Here is a 21,804-nt window from a genome sequence, read left to right on the forward strand (position 1 = left end):
GACGACACCTGGGCGGAGTCGCGTGATGTCGCCCGGCGCGCAGGGATGCTGTGGCAAAAAATCCAGTCTCACGCCTGGGGATAATTCTACGTGAAAGAATCTGCGGCTAGAATTGTCTCTACCAGATACATGGTTACCGAAGGTAAGTAACTCGTATGACATGGCTAAAACAGCAGGGCATGTCCCTGGTGCTTCAACACCTGGCGGGCTCTCTGAACGCTAGAGCAGATGATATCTGTCGAACATGCCTAGCAGATCACGAATAGTCTCTCCACCTGGAGGTGGTGCAAGGTCTCTTTCAGCAGTGGGGAGAGCCTTGGTTAAAACAGTTCGCCTCCACTGAGAACCTGCGATGTCAGCAGTTTTGCACGTTGGAGTGTCCAAGGCGGCTCTTACTCAGAGATGCTTTTTGTCTTAAGTGGAGTTTAGGCCTTTCCAGCATTCCACCCATACCACTCCTGCCCAGAGTTCTCAAGAAGATCAAGAATGACTGGACACAAGTCATTCTTGTGGCTCTGGACTAGACATGGAGAGTCTGGTATCCCGAGCTACTGAGCATGGTCATCGATCCTCCGATCAGGCTTCTGTCGCAGCAGCAGAGGCGGATCCTTCACCGGAACCTATCCACTCTCCGCCTTCTTGCATGATGATTGAGCTGTGACTGTTGACAGCTTTTGACCTTCCTTCAGAAGTCTGTAATGTCATTTTGGCAGCCAAGTGCCCCTCCACCAAGACGGTATATGCCTGTCATTGGAAAGTATTTGTGGCACGCTGTGCAGAAAAAACTAATTATCTCCTTTCTGCTCCTCTGTCTGAAGTCTTATTCTTCATTCTTTCCCTTGCCCAGCATAATTCTGCTTTGGGCACTCTTAAGGGCTATCTATCTGCCATTTTTGCCTTCTTGCGGTTGCCTGACCAACCTTCTTTGCTCAAGTCCCCTATTGTACATAGGTTTCTCAAAGGTCCGACACATCTCTTTCCTCCTTCACCATTTATTATGCCACAGTGACTTTCGAACAAGAGCCTGCTCTGCTTCTTCTGCTCGGCATTGAACTGGTGGGTGATTGAGGTGGTTCACTCAAAGTACCTAGAAGATGCATATAGACCTCCTCAACTACCTGCCTGGGTAATATTGTTAATAAGAAGGCCCGAAGAGGTTTCCTTGCAACCTACTTTGCAGTTCAGTCCTCCTAGTGGTGCCCTCACCGCATGCAAATGAGAAAAAGCTAGGTCTGCCACTCTCCACCACCTTGAGGCACAGTCAGAACCCCAAAGGTCTCCGCACCTCAACCCCTCAAAGGAAACCACAGAGCAAGGCCTTCCTGGCAGTCCAGCCACCATTACAAGGGTACAATATACTGCTAATAGCCACGATTCGAGAAGCACTGCTCACTAGATCCCAAAGGCATTAAGCCACACTCCCCATTAGCACAGCAGGAAGTACAACGACTGGCTTATGTTCTGAAGGCTGTCGCATAGCGTGTCTCCAGCATAGGGATGGCCCCATTCCCCTGCCACTTACACTTAGGCCTCTCACTCCCCATTCTCAGTTACGTAGTTATCATTGTCGGTGGCGTAGCTGTCTTCACCGATTAGCCAGAGAAGAGGTCTGTGAGGAGATGAGGCCAATTCGTAGGTCTGCCTATGGTTCTGCATGGCCGCCCGACTCGGCGAGCAGCAAGTGCAGGTAGCCTCAGGTTCACTAGCCGCCCCTGTCACTTTTCATATAGATCGCCAATTACTGTCATGTTCATTACCTGAAAATGAGTTCGATTTGTCAGGCTAAATAATGCAGAAGTGTCAAAATAAGTATAGTACTTACCACTAGTATTACATCATGAAATATTCATGCAGAATGCTAGGAACTTGTCTCTTGTGAGGGAAAAAACAATGTGCTAGAAAATAGCCTAGGTATTTAAAGATGAAGAAATGAAACAGATTGTGGTCCTCTTCAGGAATTTGTCTTACCATAATCAGTATGGAACTCATCTCATTCTAAGGTATGGAAGGATGGGCCAGCAGGAGCTGAAGCCCATTGTTGTAGACTTGACGTGCACGTCGGCATGACCATGGATAGATTCACTGCGAACAGCAATAGATGCTTTAACTAATTCTTAATATGGAGTCAATGCCACCTGTGTAAAAATTATAATACATTAGGAGCTCCAAACCAAATAGTACAATGGTGGGTGAACCCACATCGGAATGACTGAAGGATCTCTGGAGCACAAAATGCAACTTTAATATTTTGTATGCTCCTGAAAGTATCATCATGTCCTTACAGCATTGAAAGATAAAAACGTGTCTAGGCCAAGCTACAGTCGGAGGTGAGTCAATCAGCCTTGTTGTTGTAGTTGAGAGATGTCTCAGGACAAGAAAGAAAGAAAGAGTCCTTAACAAATTAAATCTTTCTGGATTGGATATTGTTCCTCAAACAACACAAGGTTTATAGAGTTCTCAAGAGACTGAAATTTCGGTTGCAAATTACTCTAAAGGAACAATTGGCAGATTCTCATTCTAAACAGTTTTCTAAGCCTCATCTTCTACTGTGGACTTGAAAGTTATCAGAGTCGACGCAATTAAGAATCATAATATGGTGATAAATATGCTTCATAAAATTTGTTTTAAGCCCTTTTCAGTACTTTTAAGAAACGCAGACACTCCGAAGTATACCCATCCATAAATACCTACCTACTGCCTGTTGCCAAGCTGTGACCCTCACATTGGCTAATTCTTGAATGCAATATTGATGGACTGAGGTTTTTAAATTCTCCAGATCAATCTCATGTCACAAGGCAGATATCTGGCCTTGGTCACATTTGTGTTATGTTATTTTATTCTATGCTATGTTATGATGATTAGAAATAGTGCACTACTCATCCTTGAGTGTTTCCTGACACTTTAGCAGGTGTGTAGATTTTTTGTCCTCGCAGTGTTGAATCAAGCCAGGTCTTCAGCCTCTTGCGGAACTGAAGAAGCGGCCCTGATGTGTTGCAGGAGGTCATTCTATGCTTTGGATGTGATGTATGAGAATGCACAACCTCCTGCTCTGTTTTTGTGAAGTGGGAGGGTGTGTGCAAGTGAGTGTGAAGCTGAGCACAGATGCCTGGAGGATTGGTGAAAGTGTATGCAGCTGTTAAGGTATTCTGGTCCAGGGTGGTAGAAAGCTTTGTATGTGTGTGTGAAGAGTCTGAATTTGCTGCATTTGTGAATGGGGACCGAGTGGAGTTCTCTGAGGTGGGATGAGATGTAGGTACAGTGTGGGAGGTTTAGTATGAGCCTTGCGGCGGCGTTCTCAATTGTCTGAAGTCTGTCTAGGAGCTGATTGGAGGTTCTGGTGTAGAGTGCACTGCTGTAGACGAGACTTCTCGTGATGAGTACTTGTGGGTCGGTTCATCTGGTGTGGTGTGGCTGCCATTTGAAGATCTTTCATAGCATACAAAGGCTCTGAAAGAAAGCCGCACTCACTGCTTTGACTTGTGCCACTGTAGCAGGTAAAGGAACGCACAAGGCACGTAGGTAGATTGTGAGAGGTTCTTTATTCCAATACCAGAGTTCGGGGAAAATAATACGTCAAAAAAACTGAACGGTCCACGACCTCTTGGAGGGGGAATCAGCTCTTCGCTTTTCTGATGAGAGGTCACATCTACTTCAAGCGCTTCACAAGCGACGGCATGTAAAAAGAAAAGAAAAACAAACCTTTATCATCAAGCGTTTTTGCTTGAATGAGGGGAGGGATAGTGCGGGAGCACCAGTAGGCTGGGGACATGAAGAGGGTAGGGGAACCAACACCGAGACACGGGACTCAGCCCCGGTAAGCAAGGGCTTGAATTCCTCCCACTGTATGTTCCACCCGGGTACGAGGTAACCACCTGTCTCACAGACCCCCAGAATCTGTCACAAACCTGTTGGAGCCACGAACCTCCAGGTTCGTGGCTGGGCGCGTGGCTGTGAATGCTTCCTGGCTCCTCGTCGTGTTGTTCGGCGTCGGGGCTCGGGTCCTCTGCAGCAACGCTCCAACCTCCTGAGTCCGTTCGTCTTGGCCACTTCAGATCGCCTTCCTCACTGCTCCGGACGTCCTTCTCCTGACTGGCTATCCACCTTTTAAACTTAGGCGAATCCGGTTCCGCATAGCCTTAAGGGGCGGGGCCTTGTTTCAGCTGAGTCCCGAAATTAAAGGGCCCGGGATGTCCGTAGTCCCAGAATCACCAATAGCAACGTCAGCACCCGAAAGCTGTGAACAAGAAAAGGGATTTGCCAGAGGTGAGTCTCACTGGCTCTCCACGGGAGTGGGAAGGGTCGAATCCGGATAGCCACCCTGTCGATCTTGTCATCCAGGATGATCCCCAGATACCTGACATGGTCAATGGTTGTTGGTGTTGATCCTAGCTCTGTTGGCGACCAGGTGGTGTCCCATTGGGAGGTCTTCTTTCTGAAGGCCAGTATTTCTGACTTATCGGAGTTGAGCTTCAAGTAGTTGGCTCTCATCCACTCTGCTGCCATGGTCATGCATCACCCTGTGCTGTATCTGTCTATATCTGTAGTGTTCGCTCTCAGGGATCCCATAGTCCTGTTTCAGGTCATGATATGACTTGAGCCCTTCCTGGTCAAAAAAGTGACCAATAGATCTGCATCCTGTCTCCTTCCATGCTGAGAATGTGGTGCTATCTGTGCCTGGGGGAAACGCTCTGTTTCCGACTATAGGAGAGAGGGTAGCAGGAAAGACATCAGTCCAACTCGTGTCGCTACATCCCAAACCCTTAAAGTGGGCTCCACAATGGCCGATAGATATAAATTCGCCGGGCGGTAAACACGGGCCGGAAGGGGGTCTTCCAGAGCGCTGTGTTAGCTAGTGCCCTGTCCATAAATAGCCATCTCTTCTCTGATTCATGCTTGGGCCATTCTACCAAGTATCTTAGTTGTGATGCTTAATAATATCGCGCCACGCAAGGAATACCTAGGCTTCCCTCTTCAGGGGGCCGCCAGCTATGGTATCGTCTCATCCTAGGGCGCTTACCTGCCCAGACAAAGTTTTGAAGAACTTTCTGAAGGGTCCCAAGTGTACCCTGTCGAGGCCGGATTGGCAGGGTTTGAAATTTATATAGTATTCTGGAGAGACTCATCATCTTCAGGGCACCAACTACCCTTTTAGAGGCATAACTCTCCAATCTAAATCTCTTGGTGGAATCTGTATGACGAAGAACTAGACCTTCATGTTTTCTTCCAAATGTGAGTCATGTTAGTGGTCAGTTGAGCAAAGCCTTTGATAAATTGTCAATAAAAGTTTACAAATCCAAGAGACCTTTAAGTCTCTTTAACCTCTTCACTGCTGGGGTTTTCCCTCCTGGGGATAATCCCTTATTTGAAAGTTTGGGGTTTCTTGTGTTTAAACCTTCATAACATTTTCCATAAAAGGTATAAATGCCAAAATGGTGTCTTTTTCCAACATCCTGAGGATTCTAAAGGTACCCAGGGTTTGTAGATTCTCCTGGAGAGAATCAAGAAAGTAGCTAAACCATAGCTACTTTTTGTTTTTTTTTGTGAGGAAAATGGGAAAAAATGTTGTGCAAGAAAGCATACTTGTTTTCTAAAAACAGCCTTCACAAAAAGTTTGCAGTGCTGAGGTCACCATCTTCCCAGCATTTAGGAGCAACGAGAGTTGTATACAAAAATTGCCATTGTTTTTGCATATTTCTGAGAAGAAGTTCCTTTTTTTCCAATTTTGTGGTTTCAGCCTACTTGCAGTTTGGAGTGGAAACAGTTGTGAAACCCATTGGGGATCCCGGAATGCTTTAGGTTTCTAAAAAAAAAAAAGTAGACTAAAGTCTGGGTCAGTTGTGTAGATCCCTCAAAGAAACAAACTGCTTAACTAAAACAAACATTTAAATGAATAGGAAAACAAAGCCATTTGTGAACTTCATGTCACGATGGCCGATGTACATACGCAATATACCGTTACCCTCTGGTCTAGGAAATATATAGAGTTTACACCATACCCAAAGACAGCAATTAGGTTGCAACTTCTAATGATTTTTCATTGTGTACCGACAATATAGCTATTCATATGATAAAGTATGAAGAATGGAAAAATGGGTATTAAGGAAGCCCACATATTTCTGAAATCTACACAAGATACTAAGTTTAGGAACAATGGTTATTTGTACAGTTCTGTCAAAGGACAGTTACTGATATTCCTTGAAATAGAGATGTCTTTCAACTCCACGCGACAGAATCTGAAGTGCCATGCCAGAATGTGAAAAACACAACATCGAGTGATATCTTATCAAAAGCACTTGAGCAGCATGAGTTCCTTATTATATGACGAATTCCAAAGTGCACCACAACAGGATAGTTGAAACTGTGGGTGCTCCGGAATCCTTGTTGCCAAAATTTAGTAAAAAACACAAGACAATGGTCAGGTAAGAAAGCAAGGGCATTTATTGTAAGTACCTACGCACTGAAAGTCAAGCTGGTAAATGATTTCAATCTCCTTGAAAAATAGAATATTTTTCAATCCTAACATGTACATGGCTAATCCTAAACAGCATAACCTTAAGGGAAAATTCTAAAAAGACTGAAAGACTTACTTGTACGTTACTACACAGTGGTTCACGAGAACAAACTAACTTAAAAAGAAACTTTTATTTTCAAATGCAACCCTGTTTCTTTTTTTTAAAAACACAGGCTACATTAAAAAAAAAAAAGTTTACATTATTCAAAGATGATCAAACATGGTCTCCTGAACCTAGCAGGACCCCATCTCTGTGATGGCGTCCAATCAGAGAGAGTCACAATTTTCAACTTACCTCATTAATATTCATAAACGTAGGTCAGATTGAGCCTAACTCCAAATGGGAATTTTGCCAGCCAATCTTATCAGTACATATGTCAGTTCACAAAATCAGAATGGATTTGCTAAGATTCAAAGCACAATTTGCAAGGACTTTTTGCAAACTGATTGTTGATATGTCTGGCCCGACGTTTCTAGAGTAATTACAGAGCACAACAGAACACATTACAATAACACAACGCAAAATAAGAAAAACATACAGCACAAAACTTCAAACAATCACAATAGAACGAAACGCAACAACTGGAATACAACTCAAAAATGCAATGAAATAATGGAGCACATAAGCATATTAGCTCAAATTCTCCTCAACAAAATGCAACACAGCAAATATCTGCAAATATTCTCGAGGCACATTACAAGCTACACAAAACTGCTTTCATAAGTAGTGCTAAAAGCTGTTTGCCCCAAGCACACTGCCTTAACTTTTCGCCAAGGATATGTATTAATGTGAGTCGAAAGTGTTTTGTGATCCATCTCCATGTGTACGTTGTTTACTCACATATATAATTTATTTTTATTGAGTTAGTCTCCTGTAACTGTCTTAAGGCACGCAATAAAATCTATCATGTAGCAATTTTCTACCGACTGCAGTAATTTTCTACATCAATCAATAAATCAGGGTGATTATAAGCACGCTAGTCACTCGTGAGTGTCTCAAGGTGCTGGGGGGTAGTAGCTCCAGTCAGTCGAAGAGCCAGGTCTTGAGGGTCTTCCTGAAGATTTGTAGGGTGGGGATACGTCTGGTGTTGATCGGCAGCCTGTTCTAGGTCTTGGCTGCAATGTAGGAGAAGGTTCTTCCCCCTGTTCTTGCTCTGCGGATGCATTGGGATTCAGCAAGGGTGAGGTCGGCAGATCGGAGGTTCCTCTTGGGTACTTGGAAGGCGATTCAGTCATTGAGGTATTGGGGTCCGGTGTTGTTTAGGCATTTGTAGGCGTGGGTGAGTATCTTTAAAGTTATTTTTTTCTCGACAGGAAGCCAGCGGAGGTTACGCAGGTGCTGGGTGATGTGTTTGTGTCGAGGGATGCCGGGGACAAGTCTGGCTGCAGTGTTCTGTATGGTTTGGAGTTTGCGGAACAGAGACTTGTTGATCCCGGCATAGAGGGCATTTCCATAGTCCAGTCTGCTTGTTATAAGTGCTCGGGTGGTCATCCATGATTCCGTGGGGATCCATTTGAAGGTCTTTCGGAGGATGAGGAGGGTGTTGAACAGGTGGAGGTGATGGTGTTGACCTGTTGGGTCATGGAGAGGGAGGAGGGGAGTACGATGCTGAGGTTTCGGGCGTGGTCCGAGGGGGTGGGGGTGACGGGGCTGCCAAGGGCAATGGGCCACCAGGAGTTGTCCCATGCAGTAGGGCAGGATCCGAGGACCTCTGTCCTCTCCGAGTTGAGCTTCAGGCAGCTGCTGCTCATCCAGGATGCAACATCTTTCATTCCTTCCTGGAAGTTGAGTCTGGTGGTGGTGGGGTCCTTGGTGAGCGAGAGGATGAGTTGTGTGTCGTCGGCATAGGATACTATGCTGAGTCCGTGCTGTCTGACAATTGGGGCAATGGCCGCCATGTAGATGTTGAAGAGCTTGAGGCTGAGTGACGATCCTTGCAGCTGATTTTCGTGGGTTTGTAGCGGAAGGGTGGAAGTCTGATTCTTTGGGTTCTGCCAGCGAGGAAGGAGTGGAGTCAGTCAAGAGTGGTTCCCTGTATGCCGGCTTTGTGGAGTCTGGCGGTGAGAGTGTGGTGGGAGGTGGTGTCAAAGGCTGCAGGGACGTAGAGTATGATCAGGGCTGAGGTGTGTCCTTGGTCTAGGAGGGTGGGAATGTCCTCTGTGATGGCGAGTAGAGCGGTCTCAGTGCTGTGGTTGCTGCGGAATCCGGATTAGGAGGGGTCGAGGATGGAGTTTTCTTTGATGAACTTTGATAGTTGGACGTTGACGGTCTTCTCGGTGACTTGGCCGCTAAGGAGAGGAGAGAGATGGGTCGGTAGTTCTTGAGGTCCGTAGGAACTGCTGAGGGCTCCTTCAGTAGGGGGTCTGACTTCTGCGCATTTCCAGTCATCGGGAAAGATGCCGGATTCGAAGGTGGCATTCATGGTGCGCCGTAGTTCCGGAGCGATGGGGACAGCGGATCTGTGGAAGATGTGCGGGGGGCAGGGGTCTGTGGGGGCTCCTGAGTGGATGCCTTTCATAGTCGATGCAATGTCTTCTGTGGTGACTGGGGTCCAGGAGGAGATGGTGTGCTGACTGGCATTGCTGGAGGATGGAGTGGTCTCAGACTCGGGTGTCTGGTCGTTAAAATTGTCGTAGAGGCCCTTGATCTTCAGATGGAAGTAAGAGCTAAGGTTGTTGCAAAGGTCCTGGGAGGGGGTGATGTCCGTGGTTTCGCTGGGGGGTTTGGTGAATTCCTGGATAACGTTTTAGAGTTCCTTGGAGTTGCTGGCATTGGCGAGGATTTCGTAGGAGAAAATTGAATAATGCACTGAATGTTAGAAGTGCACTGCACACCATATTGTTTAGAAAAAAGTTAAAGCGGCATGTCATCTGTTATTCAAGCTTGACTGTATTTCTGGTTTTACGTTTGGGTGATGTTGGCAGCAGAGTAGAACAACAAAATCACTGTATCTTGTCTTATATATTGTCTGTTTCCTTCCACCTGTTGACACTAAAGATCATCTTATTGCATCAAGTAAGTTTCTCGTTTTTATCCTGAATAGGTTTAAAATTAACTCATATTTAAGGCACATACATATTAAGAATTTTTATTTTCCATTTTCTAGACTCGCTTGCTTTGAGGTGAAATACCAGTTCTACAAGAGAGACCAGTTAATGTGGATTGTAGTTCGACATTACAGCGAACAAGTAAGTGTAAAATGTTAACGGTATTAAGAGCACTGATTTGCAGTACTACATCTGTCTCTCTCTCTCTCTCTATATATATATATATATATATATACACACACACACACATATATATATATATATATATATATATATGAAAGCAAAGTCCTGAGCTCCCCAATGAGACAAAGGGAGCTGAAGGCAGGTAAGGACCTCTTCACCATGCACAATGCTGACGCCCAGAAGTAAAGACAGCAAACGAATCCAAATTTTCAATTCTGACGTTTAATTCATTTGTTAGACAAGTGTCCGCCTCAGACGCGTTTCGATCGCCTCCGCGATCTTGATCACCTGACGCGCTGGTGCCGGACCATCCAATTTAAAAACAGTTTCACCCAATCATGATGCTGGAGTTAATAGACATAACTGAAATACTACAAATTACAAATTGGAGTGTGTTTTCCTTAAAGGGATGCCGCAAATCAGTTAAAAACATAAGTAACCGGGTTAAAGAAACAAATTGATACATAAAATGCAACAAAGCAGTTCATAGCATAAAGAATACAGGGCAAGTGCCCTTAAGTGCTAAAATGCTGGTTTTACAAATCTTCACCACGGTTCGCATGTTTTAGAAAGAAACAACAATAATTCATTCCTTAAATCTACAAATAACACACTCTCAATGAAAAAAGGTTAAAGAACAAATAAAAATAAAAATTGAAATTGAAAGCATAAATAGGGATGAACAAAATTAATAAATACAAAAAGGGGAATGAAACAAAAAGACTCGAGCAAGAAGCATTGGAATGATTACTCATACTATACAGAACTACCAGTAACAGAAAAAACCGCTAATTTCAAAGTTGTGAGTGCTGTTGGAATAGCCACATTCAGATTGCAAATAAAAGATTCAAACTGAAACATATTCTACAAGAAGTTATGCAAATCCTCACTCGTGTTCATCCCATTTGGCATCTTGGTGTCTAATAATAGGATGAAAGAGGATTCCAACTGGCGTAATTGTTTTTCTCTGTTACCCCCCCGAATTGAAGGTGGTACCGCCCCAATCACAAAATAGGTTAGGTCACTGACCTTGTTGGCATGAATGGCTTTAAAGTGACGGGCAACGGGATATGTGGGGTCCGAGTATATATATATATATGTGTGTATATATATATATAAATAAAATTAAATAACTTCTCAACTTCTACATGTAGGGATACAACGGCACTCCTCAGTGACTTTCCATATCTTTTATTAATACGCGTAGGACTGTTGTCAGCGTGTTTCAACTGCTCCTGGCAACTTGTGTATATTGTACAATATCATGCATCTGATAGTGCTCAGTATTTTAAGGTACTTCACCGACTATGAGACATCCTTTGGAAACATTTTTATATATTTTATATATCTAAATGAATTGCACAATGCACTTTAAATTGTATTTTTGTATTTTTGCACAATGCACCTGAAATTGTACTTTTGCACACAACCAATGCTTACTATCAATTGATGACAAACCCCTATAGTACAGTATAGTATCTATATCTGGAGTATCATTCATCCATAAACCAAGGAATATATTTTACTGGAAAATACGCATTGAGGTACCGTTTTATGAATGTGATGATACTGATGCTTTACCAAAAGCCGGAAGGATTTGGACATCCAATGCTGTAATGTGCTTTTATATATACCTCGTTTACACTATATACTTCTCTTTGTATTTTGCACATGGTGCTTGTATTAAGAACATTGCTTGAGAAATAAAGAATAACTGTTTAGTATGAAGGCATTGTGCATTCTTATACAAACCTCTGGTATTTCACCACCCAGAATACAGTTTTAAAGTGATAAAACAAAAATGTCAAAACATCATATTATCAGTCACCAGGTCTCCGTTGTAAAAAGATAAGTGCTTTTTGAGCTGACTATATGTAACCTATGAGATGTTGTAATAGGACACTGTTCCTTTAAAGAACCATCCATTTTGGGATTTTTTTGTAAAAGAGGGAGGTTCAAACCAACCTCTTTATATTCGCCTTGCACTTGATATCATGTGACCCAGACGAAGGCCTCTGGCCGAAACACGTAGGTCGTTTGTTTGTCTCTGTATGCACTTTGCTCGTTTGAAAAAGCAATGGAGAGTAATTAGAAAAAAAAAGGATCTTTTCGTAACTACTATCTGCCATGGACTTGCTGTCATGAGTGCTGCCTATCTGTGTCCCTCGGAAACCTTGGTGAGGGGAAACGCAGGAAATCTTTTTCCAGTAAAACGTGGTGTCGGACCACGAAGGATAAGCACTCGAATGCGAAGAGGCTGGCCCTTTCATCCAACGCTTTGGCGGTGTACTCCTGAACGGTGCCTGCTTCCTGGACTCAAGACTCGCAAACCGACTTTCTAACAAGGTAACTGGTCTTTTTGGCGTTCGGCTGGGTGGGAGGTGAGAGAGGAGAGAGCTGATTGGTGGTTTCTCCGCAGTGGGGTGTCACCAGTAGCTTTGACCACGGCAATCTTTTTCAACTGCCTAACATTCATGTGTCAATATTCCAATCCAGTGAGTCTGTCACTTTGAATGACGAAGGGGTTGATGGGTCCCGTAGTTCGGTCTCGAGGGGAATCTCGGAAGGAACCGCGATAAGGTAGAGTGGATTCCGATGGAGACTATAGCTGTTTTTCCCCATTGGAGTAAACTCAGCAATACGGTAACAAGTTACTAAGATCGTACTCTCGATCAAATAGTGCAACAGAGACAATTTGGCCATAAAGGAACACCAAAACAGCAGGATATATAAAAAATCACAAAACAATCTCAATAACCGAACCAGAAACGGAAGAAATAAAAAACTGACAGAACATCTGGCAACATGGTGTACCGTTGGACAAAACGCGAGCAGTTATTAAAAGACATGTTTGACGATGAGGGAGAACTCACTGCGGTGCATAGTCAATCATGCACAAACAAAACAGGGGCAATGAATACGCCAAAGCAACTTATGAGAGAACTGGAACAGGCGAGGACAGTTGAAATTAATAAATGGTGGGAAAGTGTCACCCTAAAGAAATACATTGACTGCAAAAGGATACCCAGAGGTCTACGAATCTTTGTCTTGCCCACCCTGAGCGATTAAGATCCAGACCTCCTCTCCAAATGGCAATCAGACACGAATGAATGCTCAATGAAGTTAATCAACACGCTGATTATACATGTGGAAAGAAGTTTGACCCAAACAATGGAGAAAGTGAAAGACCTGGAAAAATCGTTGGAAAAGATTAAAGAAACACCAGAGGGCAATAGAGCATTTGAGGATCTGGAAAAGAAACTGGATAAACATGAACAAGAAATACAGAACAAAAAAGTACGGAAATTTCAGCGTGATAAGATTGACTACACCACAGGAAGGGTATACACCTTCTCAAGAAAGTACGATGCAAACTATAATAAACAATCTATGGACCGGGTATTGCACCTGGAAACAACTAGAATGGAGACAACAAGGATGTCCAGTGCCGAAAACTCAGAGGTGAGCTCAGGAGACGAAGTGCTATCCACTGGCAGACAGGGGAAGGATTTTCCCGGGAAAATGCTTCTCATGAGAATGACGACGTGAGGCAGAGGAAGGGGTGTTGCCCAAAAAACGGAACATCAACAAAAAGAACCAGACGGGGCCGCAAAAACAAGCCCCAAAAAATGAGAGATTCAAAAAAATGAAAATGGAAAACATAGACCAAGAAATTAAACGAAAAGAAAATAACTTGGTCATCAATCTTTCATCAAGGGTCCTAACAACTAAACATCTGAAATTATTGAATAAAGGGCTAACTTTTTGCCCCTCTAACAACATGGACCTAGCTGTGTCCAGAATAGACCTATACAAAATTTGCCAGAAATTAAGATTAAAAAAGAAAAGTACTTTGCCAATATGCCAACAAGAGTGAGGGAATTTTATATATTTTATATATCTAAATAAATTGCACACTGCACTTTAAATTGTATTTTTGCACAATGCACCTGAATTTGTACTTTTGCACACAACCAATGCTTAATATCAATTGATTACAAACCTCTATAGTACAGTATAGTATCTATATCTGGATTATCATTCATCCATAGGCCAATGAATATATTTTACTGGAAAATACGCATTAAGGTACTGTTGTATGAAAGTGATGATATTGATGCTTTACCAAAAGCCGGAAGGATTTGGACATCCAATGCTGTAATGTACTTTTATATATACCTCTTTTACACTGTATACTTATCTTTGTATTTTTTTACATGGTGCCTGTATTAAGAACATTGCTTGAGAAATGGAGAATAACTGTTTAGTATGAAGGCGTTGTGCATTCTCATACAAAACTCGGGTACTTCACCACCCAGAATACAGTTTTAAAGTGATAAAACCAAAATGTCAAAACATAATATTATCAGTCACCAGGTCTCCGTTTAAAATGGATAACTGCTTTTTGAGCTGGCTATATGTAACCCATGAGATGTTGTAATAGGACACTGTTCCTTTAAAGAACCATCAATTTTGGGATTTTCTTGTAGAAGAGGGATGGTCAAACCAACCTCTTTATAATCACCTTGCACTTGATATCATGTGACCCGGATGAAGGCCTCTGGCCGAAATGCGTAGGTCGTTTGTTTGTCTCTGTATGCACTTTGCACGTTTGAAAAAACAATGGAGAGTAAATTAAAAAAAAAAAAAAGATGTTTTCATAACTATACCTGCCGTGGACTTGCTGTCATGAGTGCTGCCTTTCTCTGTCCCTCAGAAATCTTGGTGAGACAGAAGTGAGGGGAAACGCAGGAAATCTTTTATATATATATATATACATATATACATATATACATAAATATATATATATATATATATATATATATATATATGTATGTATATATGTATGTATGTATTAAATACACACACGTACACACAGACACACTTTTATGCTATTACCATTGTTGAGTGTGAGGCAGGGCTATGACTCACATGAGAGGAGGTCCCAAGTAGGTCATGGTGCCCTACCCCTCTCTCAACTGTGGCAATGAATAGCTTATTATACTCTAGGCAGCTGTATATAGGGTTTAGGCATAGCATTTTTTCATTTGCATTTCTTTGAACAAAAGGTTTTTAAAGTAATTAAGGAGGCTAGAGGTTAATTTCTTGCAGTAAGGTCAACTCACATTGAAGAGCACTAGAACACCAGTTGATTAGGCTTTATCCCCAATATGCCCAACCCAGGGAGTCCGAAAGCTTAATAGAGCACTAGGCATGATTTTTTTGTTGTTGTTGTTATAAATTGGGTGGGAGAGCCTGCCTTCCTGGCATTGGGTTGCAGGTTCCAACCACTGGGGCAAATACAGCCTTTTTCTGTTCTCTCTGGTGCAGATTTGAGAGACCCCCAATCTTCAGCCCAGAGGGGCAGTAATCCCACGAGAACACCAGGGCTTGTTTTTTATCACTTGTGGCATGTGGTTGGGAGCCACCCATCCCGGCATTGTATTGCACACCCCCATCTTGAAAGATTATTCAATTTTTCTGCCCCCAGGCGTTATTTTGGGAGGGGATTACCGTTAATTTGCCTACCTCAAGGAGCAAATAGCCCAAAAGACACAAGGCAAAATTAAAAATAAATAAAATAAATCCTTCAAATCTGGTATTTATAAAGCGCAAACTACTCCCCCCTGAAGGTCTCAAGGTGCTGGGGTCCGTTGGGGAGATTAAGTGAGCTATTGCCCAGAGTCACATGATGCTGAGCAGAGCTGCCGACTGTGCTGTGGATCGAACCGTGATCCCTGCGCTCCGGAGTCAGTCGCCCTGGCCACTGCGCCACACCTCTCCCTAAATAATAATTAAACAAGCATTTTTAATGCAATAGTCCTCGCATTCGTTAGTTAGAGCTGTTGATGTTGTAAATGGTAATGTTTTATATGTATGTGTTTTTTTTTAGTGTCTGTGTTGTGTAGTGGAACTATGCTTATTTGTTTATTTGTTAGTGTATTTGTGTGTGGTGTGGACTGTATTTGTGTAATGTAATTATGTTGTAGGTTGTTTCTTGGTAAAGGATTATGGTATTAAGAGATAGTGGTAGTTAAAGAAAGTATGAGTGGCTAAAGTAAAGTGGGAATGGAGTTAAGGAATGTGTAGCTAGATATATCAAGTTTGTGGAAGGGTGGTGTTGCGTGGACTGGCGTGCAGTGACGTGGAGGGCAGTGGTGTTGTGGGGAGTGGTGTTGTGTGGAGCAGAGGGGTTTTGCCTGAATCAGAGTGTTGCTGCGTGGAGTGCCGGTGTGTGGAGTGCCGTTGCGTGGAGTGTCCATGCTTGGAGTGGGGTTGCTTTGAGTGGCACTGTGTAGAGTGGTGTTGTGTGTGGTTGGGTGCAGTGTGACGTTGTGTGGAGTGCAGTGGCATGGAGTGGCATTGCATGGAGTGGCATTGCATGGAGTGGCGTTGTGTGGAGTGGCGTGGTGCTGCGTAGAGTGGCATTGCGCTGCGTAGAGTGGCGTTGCGTGTTGCAGAGTTGGGTTGCATGGATTGGTACTTCATAGAGTGGCATTGCCAGAAGTGCCACTGCTTGGAGTGGCTTTGAATGGAGTGGCGCTGTATAGAGTGGCGTTGTATGGAGCAGCATATGTCGTGCAGTTTTGTGGAGTGTAGAGGTGTTGCATTGCATGGAGTGCGGTTGCATGGAGTGCCATTTCATAGAGTACACTGGTGAGGTGTGGTGTGGCATGGCGTGCAGCTGAGTGGCGCTGCTTAGAGTGGTGTTGCATGGAGTGGAGTAACGTTATGAGGAGTGGGGTTGTGTGGAGAGGAGTGGTGAAGCATAGAGTGGCATTACCATACGTGTCGCTTCTAGGAGTGGAGCTCGATATAGTGGAGTGGGTTGGGTAAAGTGAAGTGCACTTGTATGGAGTACAGTTGTGTAGAGAGAATTCGTTTTGCATGGAGTGGCACTGTGTAAAATGGAGTGAGGTTGGAAGTGGGGTTGTGTGGTGTTGTCTGGAGTGATATTGTACTGTGTGGTGTTGCTTGGAGTGTCGCTGCCTACAGTGTAGCTGGGTAGAGTGGAGCTGCATAGAGTGGCACTGCATACAGTAGCACTACCATGAGTGCAAGTCCTTGAAGTGGCATTGCATGGAGTGGTGTTGCTTGGAGGGGTTTGTGGCGTGCAGCTGTGTGGAGTGCAGCAGAGTGTAGTGGCGTTGAGTCTAGTGGCGTTGAGTCTAGTGGCGTTGAGTGTAGTGGCGTTGAGTGTAGTGGCGTTGAGTGTAGTGGCGTGGCGTGGAGTGGAGTGGAGTGGCGTGGAGTGGAGTGGAGTGGAGTGGCGTGGAGTGGAGTGGCGTGGAGTGGCGTTGCGTGGAGCAGCGTTGCGTGGAGCGGCATCATGTGAAGCAGTGCTGCATGGAGTGGCGCTGCTTGGAGTGGTGTTGCCCTGAGTGGCACTGCTTGAAGTGGCATTGCATGGAGTGTAGTGGGTTGGGTAGGGAGAAGGGCAGTTGTGTGGAGTACAGTTGTATAGAGTGAATTTGCTTTGCATGGAGTTGCATAAAATGGAGTGGTGTTGCATAGAACGGGGTGGCGTGGGGGTGTATGGAGTGACATTGTACTGAATGGTGTTGCCTTGAATGTTATTGCTTGGAGCAGCGTTGCGTGGAGTGGCATTGCATGGAGTGGCGTTGTGTGGAATGTCAGTGCTTGGAGTGGGGTTTTGTAGAGTGGCGTTGTGTAGAGTGACGCTACGTAGGGTTTTGCTGCATAGAGTTTGATGGATACATCTGCCAGTGGATTACTCACCTTGTGAATATCCTCTGCGCCAGCATTCCACTGAACTTTTTTTCCCCAGCTCTCTACGCCGACGTGGACGACGTCATAATGCATCGGCTCCGCTCGCGACTCCGTATGATGTCACTGGAGCCATAAGAGAGCCACGTCGGCGTGATGAAGTCAGTTCCCTTTTTTCCGCGCCGTCGACGCGCAACGGTTTTCTAGCACTCTCATGCTACTTTGTAGTCATGTAGTGTGTTACTGTTGGAGAAAATTGTCATGTCTTCGACTAGGAAGTCGGGTTTTAAACCTTGTAGGGAATGTGGGGGCCACATGCCAATGACAGACCCCCATGAAGATTGTTTGTGGTGCCTTTCTTCTGACAACGACGTGGAAGATTGTTCCAGCTGCAAAAGGATGAATCCCAAGGCCTTGAAAGAAAGGGAGGCGAAGCTCTTCATGGCCAAGGCTAAGAAGGAGAAGAGAGGTAGGAAGAAGGAGAGATCGAGACCGGAGTCGTCGACTTCGCATTCTTCGAAGTCGAAGAAACATCATAAGAAGAGGAAGCATTCCTCTCGGCGCCGGTCTTCGAAGAGCAAGGCGTCGAGATCGACTTCGCCTCGACGTCGAAGTAAGGATGTGTCTCCTTCTCCATCTAAGTCTCCAGAGGGATCTCCTTCGCCCAAGCGGTCCCCGGCGCAGTCACCGACGCAGTCACCGGCGCAGTCATCGGTTCCAGTGGAGTCTTCGGCTTCTGAGGCTGAGCAAGAACAGGAAAAAGAGCCGAATAATCCTGCGGCGCCTGTTGGGGACACTGCGGCTCTGGTACCAGGTACTCCTCAGCCGGATCCGGGATTATTCCCTTATCCGCAGTTCCCGACTCCGGGTGCGGATTCAACGCATTTTTTAAATGCGATGTATGGGATTTTCCAACGGGCTGCCTTCCCATCCGGCGCACCTACTGGTCCCGTGGGTCCTATGGCGTACACTCTGGGAGTGCCGCAGCATTATGCTCAGGCCCCGTTTATGCCCTTTCTACAGTTTCCGGCGCCGTCTGGGGATCCATCTCGGCTTCGATTGGATCGACCTTCTTCGGAGCCTTCCTCGACGCCGTTGCCGACTCCTTCGGCGCCGCCGACTCCGGCGCCGCCGACCCACGACATCTCCGGCTCCACGTTCGGTTCCACCGACTCCGCGTACGGCACCGCCAACGCCGGCTCCTCAGATCCGTTCAAGGAGAGAGGCCCAGAGGGTCTTGGAAGAGGAGCGTTATAGAGTGGAGGTGGAAGAAGGTGAGGTGGATACATCTTCCGACGAATTTGAAGGGATTCAAGATGCTAGTGACCTTGATACGTCTCCGGAGTGGGAGCATTCTTCCTCTAGGTCCTCTCCCCCGCAGGAACTGGTTCCTTACCATCTTGTAATAAAGAAGGCCGCAGAGTTGCTGGACTTGCAGTTGCCCTCTGCAGAGTATAAACCTAACCTTCTGACGGAGGTGTTACATTCGCCTACCTCGACCAGTGAGCCTTTGCTGCCTTTTAATGAGGCTATTTTGGAGCCAGTTATGGACGTCTGGCGTAAGCCACTCTCTTCGCCGGCAGGTGGCGAGAAGATATAGTGTGGGACCTGGGGATCCAGGTTTTCTATCTTCCCACCCTTCTCCAGAAAGTCTGGTGGTACAGGCGTCATGCTCGAAGCATGCTTCAGGAGCTTTTCCTCAGACTCCTGCAGATAGGGAGTCTAAGAAGGCGGATCAGGCCGCTAAAAAGACCTTTTCTTCTGGGAGCATGGCGCTTAAGTCCACTAATGCCACCTGTTTGCTAGGCCTCTATGTTCATGCTCTTATGGACTCAATGAAATCTTTAGCCCCTAAGTTGCCGGAAGGTGATAAGGCGTCCTTTATGGAAGTGGTCACGGACACTCAGGCTGCTGCAAGGCAGGTGATTCAGTCGGGGCTTGATACGGCTGATTCTGTGGCAAGGATAATGGGGTCATTTATAGCCACTAGGAGGCAAGCGTGGCTTCGTTCGTCTGGCTTCTCTACGGACGTTCAGGCCACATTGGTGGATTTGCCTTTTGACGGACAGAGACTTTTTGGTGAAAAGGCTGATTCCGTCTTGCAGAGATTTAAAGAGAGCAGGGTGATGGCGAAATCTTTAGGTCTGCAGGCTCCTGCTAAAGGATTTGGGCTTAAGAAATTGAGGTTTTGGGAGGTCTTCATTTCGCTCCTTCCGGCAGCCTCAGCAGCAGCAGAATCCCCTCTATTGGTCCTATAGAGGGAGACAAAGAGGTCGGAGAGGTTCTGGCCGCAACCCCTCTTCATCTTCTGCCTCCTCTGCTCCCAATGAAGCTTCAGGGAAGCAGCCCTAGACCCCCCATCCTGGATCATGTAAGACCTGTGGGGGGGTCGGGTGTCCCACTTTCTGCGAGGTTGGAAATCTGTTACAACCGACCTTTGGGTTTTAAACCTCGTGGAGACTGGGTACGCCCTTCCCTTTCGGGAGTTTCCTCCCCCTTACCCTCCTTGCCAGGGTTACTGCTCAGAGGACCATCTACTTCTTCTGCAGAAGGAGGTGCTAGCTTTGCTTCAAAAGGGTGCGATAGAGGTGGTTCCAGAGCAGGAAAGGGGTCAGGGATGCTACTCCCGGTGTTTCCTGATTCCCAAGAAGGACGGCAGATTGCGTCCGATACTGGACCTCAGAGTCTTGAACTTTTACCTGAAACAGGAGAAATTCAAGATGCTGACCCTTGCGCAGGTTCTTCAAGTGTTGCAGCAAGGAGACTGGATGGTGTCACTCGACTTGCAGGACGCGTACTTCCATGTCCCAATCCTGAAGTCGCACAGGAAGTATCTCCGTTTTACGGTTGGGTCGCAACATTACCAGTTTGCGGTCCTCCCGTTTGGTCTTACTACCGCACCTCGAGTCTTCACGAAGGTGATGGCAGTGGTGGCATCCCATCTCAGGACGTCGGGGATTCCGGTTTTCCCCTACCTGGACGACTGGCTTCTGAAGGCAGAGTCCCCAGAGATGGTGCAACATCATCTGCAGGTAACATCTCAACTGTTATTCGACTTGGGTTTTTCGATCAATGTGCTCAAATCTCACCTGGTGCCCTCTCAACGCAACCTGTTCATAGGGGCGGTACTGGACACTACTGTGTGTCGAGCATTTCCTCCACCTCAAAGAATTCTCGACATTCAGGAGATGGTCCCTTTATTCCACAATGGAGCGGTTGTTCCAGTTCTGAAGGTCCTTCATCTGCTTGGTCTGTTCGCCTCCTGCATTCTGTTGGTCAACCATGAATGCTGGCACATGAGGGCGCTCCAGTGGTGCCTCCGCAGGCATTGGTATCAGCACAACGGAGATCTCAGGGAGTCGATCAGGATCTCCAGAGAAGCTGCAGCAGATCTGTCTTGGTGGAGCGTGGAGGGCAATCTGTCCCAAGGGAAGCCGTTCCATCTACCTCCATCGGTGGCCACAGTGATAACGGATGCATCCACTTTAGGGTGGGGTGCGCATCTGGGGGATCTGGAGATCAAAGGAGTTTGGTCTCCAGAGAAAAGGTTGCTTCACATCAACCTTCTGGAATTGTGGGCGATTCGTTTGGCACTCAAGGCCTTCCTCCCTTCCCTTCGCGGTCAGTCTGTTCAAGTTCTGACGGTAAAACACTACCGCGATGTGGTATGTCAACAAGCAGGGAGGAGTGGGGTCGCATTGTCTCTGCAGAGAGGCTCTGCGTCTCTGGTCCTGGGTTCAGGATGATCAGATTTGTCTGATGGCAAATCATCTGGCCGGAGTTCTGAACGTGCGTGCGGACAGTCTCAGTCGGCAGTTCTCTGCCGACCACGAGTGGAGGCTCCATCCGGAGGTGGTTCGTCATGTCTTTCGGATGTGGGGAACTCCTCGGGTGGACCTGTTTGCCACTCACGAGAACGTTCACTGCCCGTCATTCTGCAGTCTCCAGTATCCGATGCAGGGAACTTTGGGGGACACGTTTCAGTTGAGATGGGACTCACATCTCCTTTACGCGTTTCCTCCCATACCCTTGAATCCTCAGGTTTTGAGGAAGATTCGCCAAGACCGGACCCAAGTCATATTGATCACCCCGGATTGGCCAAGAAGGGTGTGGTATAAAGATCTTCTCCACCTCTCCTCGTGTCCTCCACTCCATCTCCCTCTGAGGGCAGACCTCCTTTTGCAGTCGGAGGGGCAGGTTCTACACCCCCACCTCCAGAGCTTACACCTTCATGCCTGGAGATTGAACGGGGCAACCTGAGTTCTTTCTCTTTCCCGCCTGATGTGGTGGATGTTATTTTATCGGCCAGGCGACACTCCACCAAGTCCATTTAC

General features: G+C 45.9%; 1 protein-coding gene across 1 annotated transcript in view; it reads left to right on the plus strand.

The window, feature by feature from the left end:
* Positions 1–21,804, plus strand: part of VPS13C (vacuolar protein sorting 13 homolog C) — a 2,873,871-nt gene that overhangs the window by 2,446,034 nt on the left and 406,033 nt on the right. Inside the window, exon 73 of the mRNA XM_085648297.1 lies at positions 9,619–9,700. Within this exon, the coding sequence (XP_085504423.1) occupies positions 9,619–9,700 (82 nt within the window). The remainder of the gene's footprint in view (positions 1–9,618; positions 9,701–21,804) is intronic.

This window comes from Triturus cristatus, chromosome 3_2, assembly GCF_964204655.1.
Source record: "Triturus cristatus chromosome 3_2, aTriCri1.1, whole genome shotgun sequence".
Taxonomy (NCBI): Eukaryota; Metazoa; Chordata; class Amphibia; order Caudata; family Salamandridae; genus Triturus; species Triturus cristatus.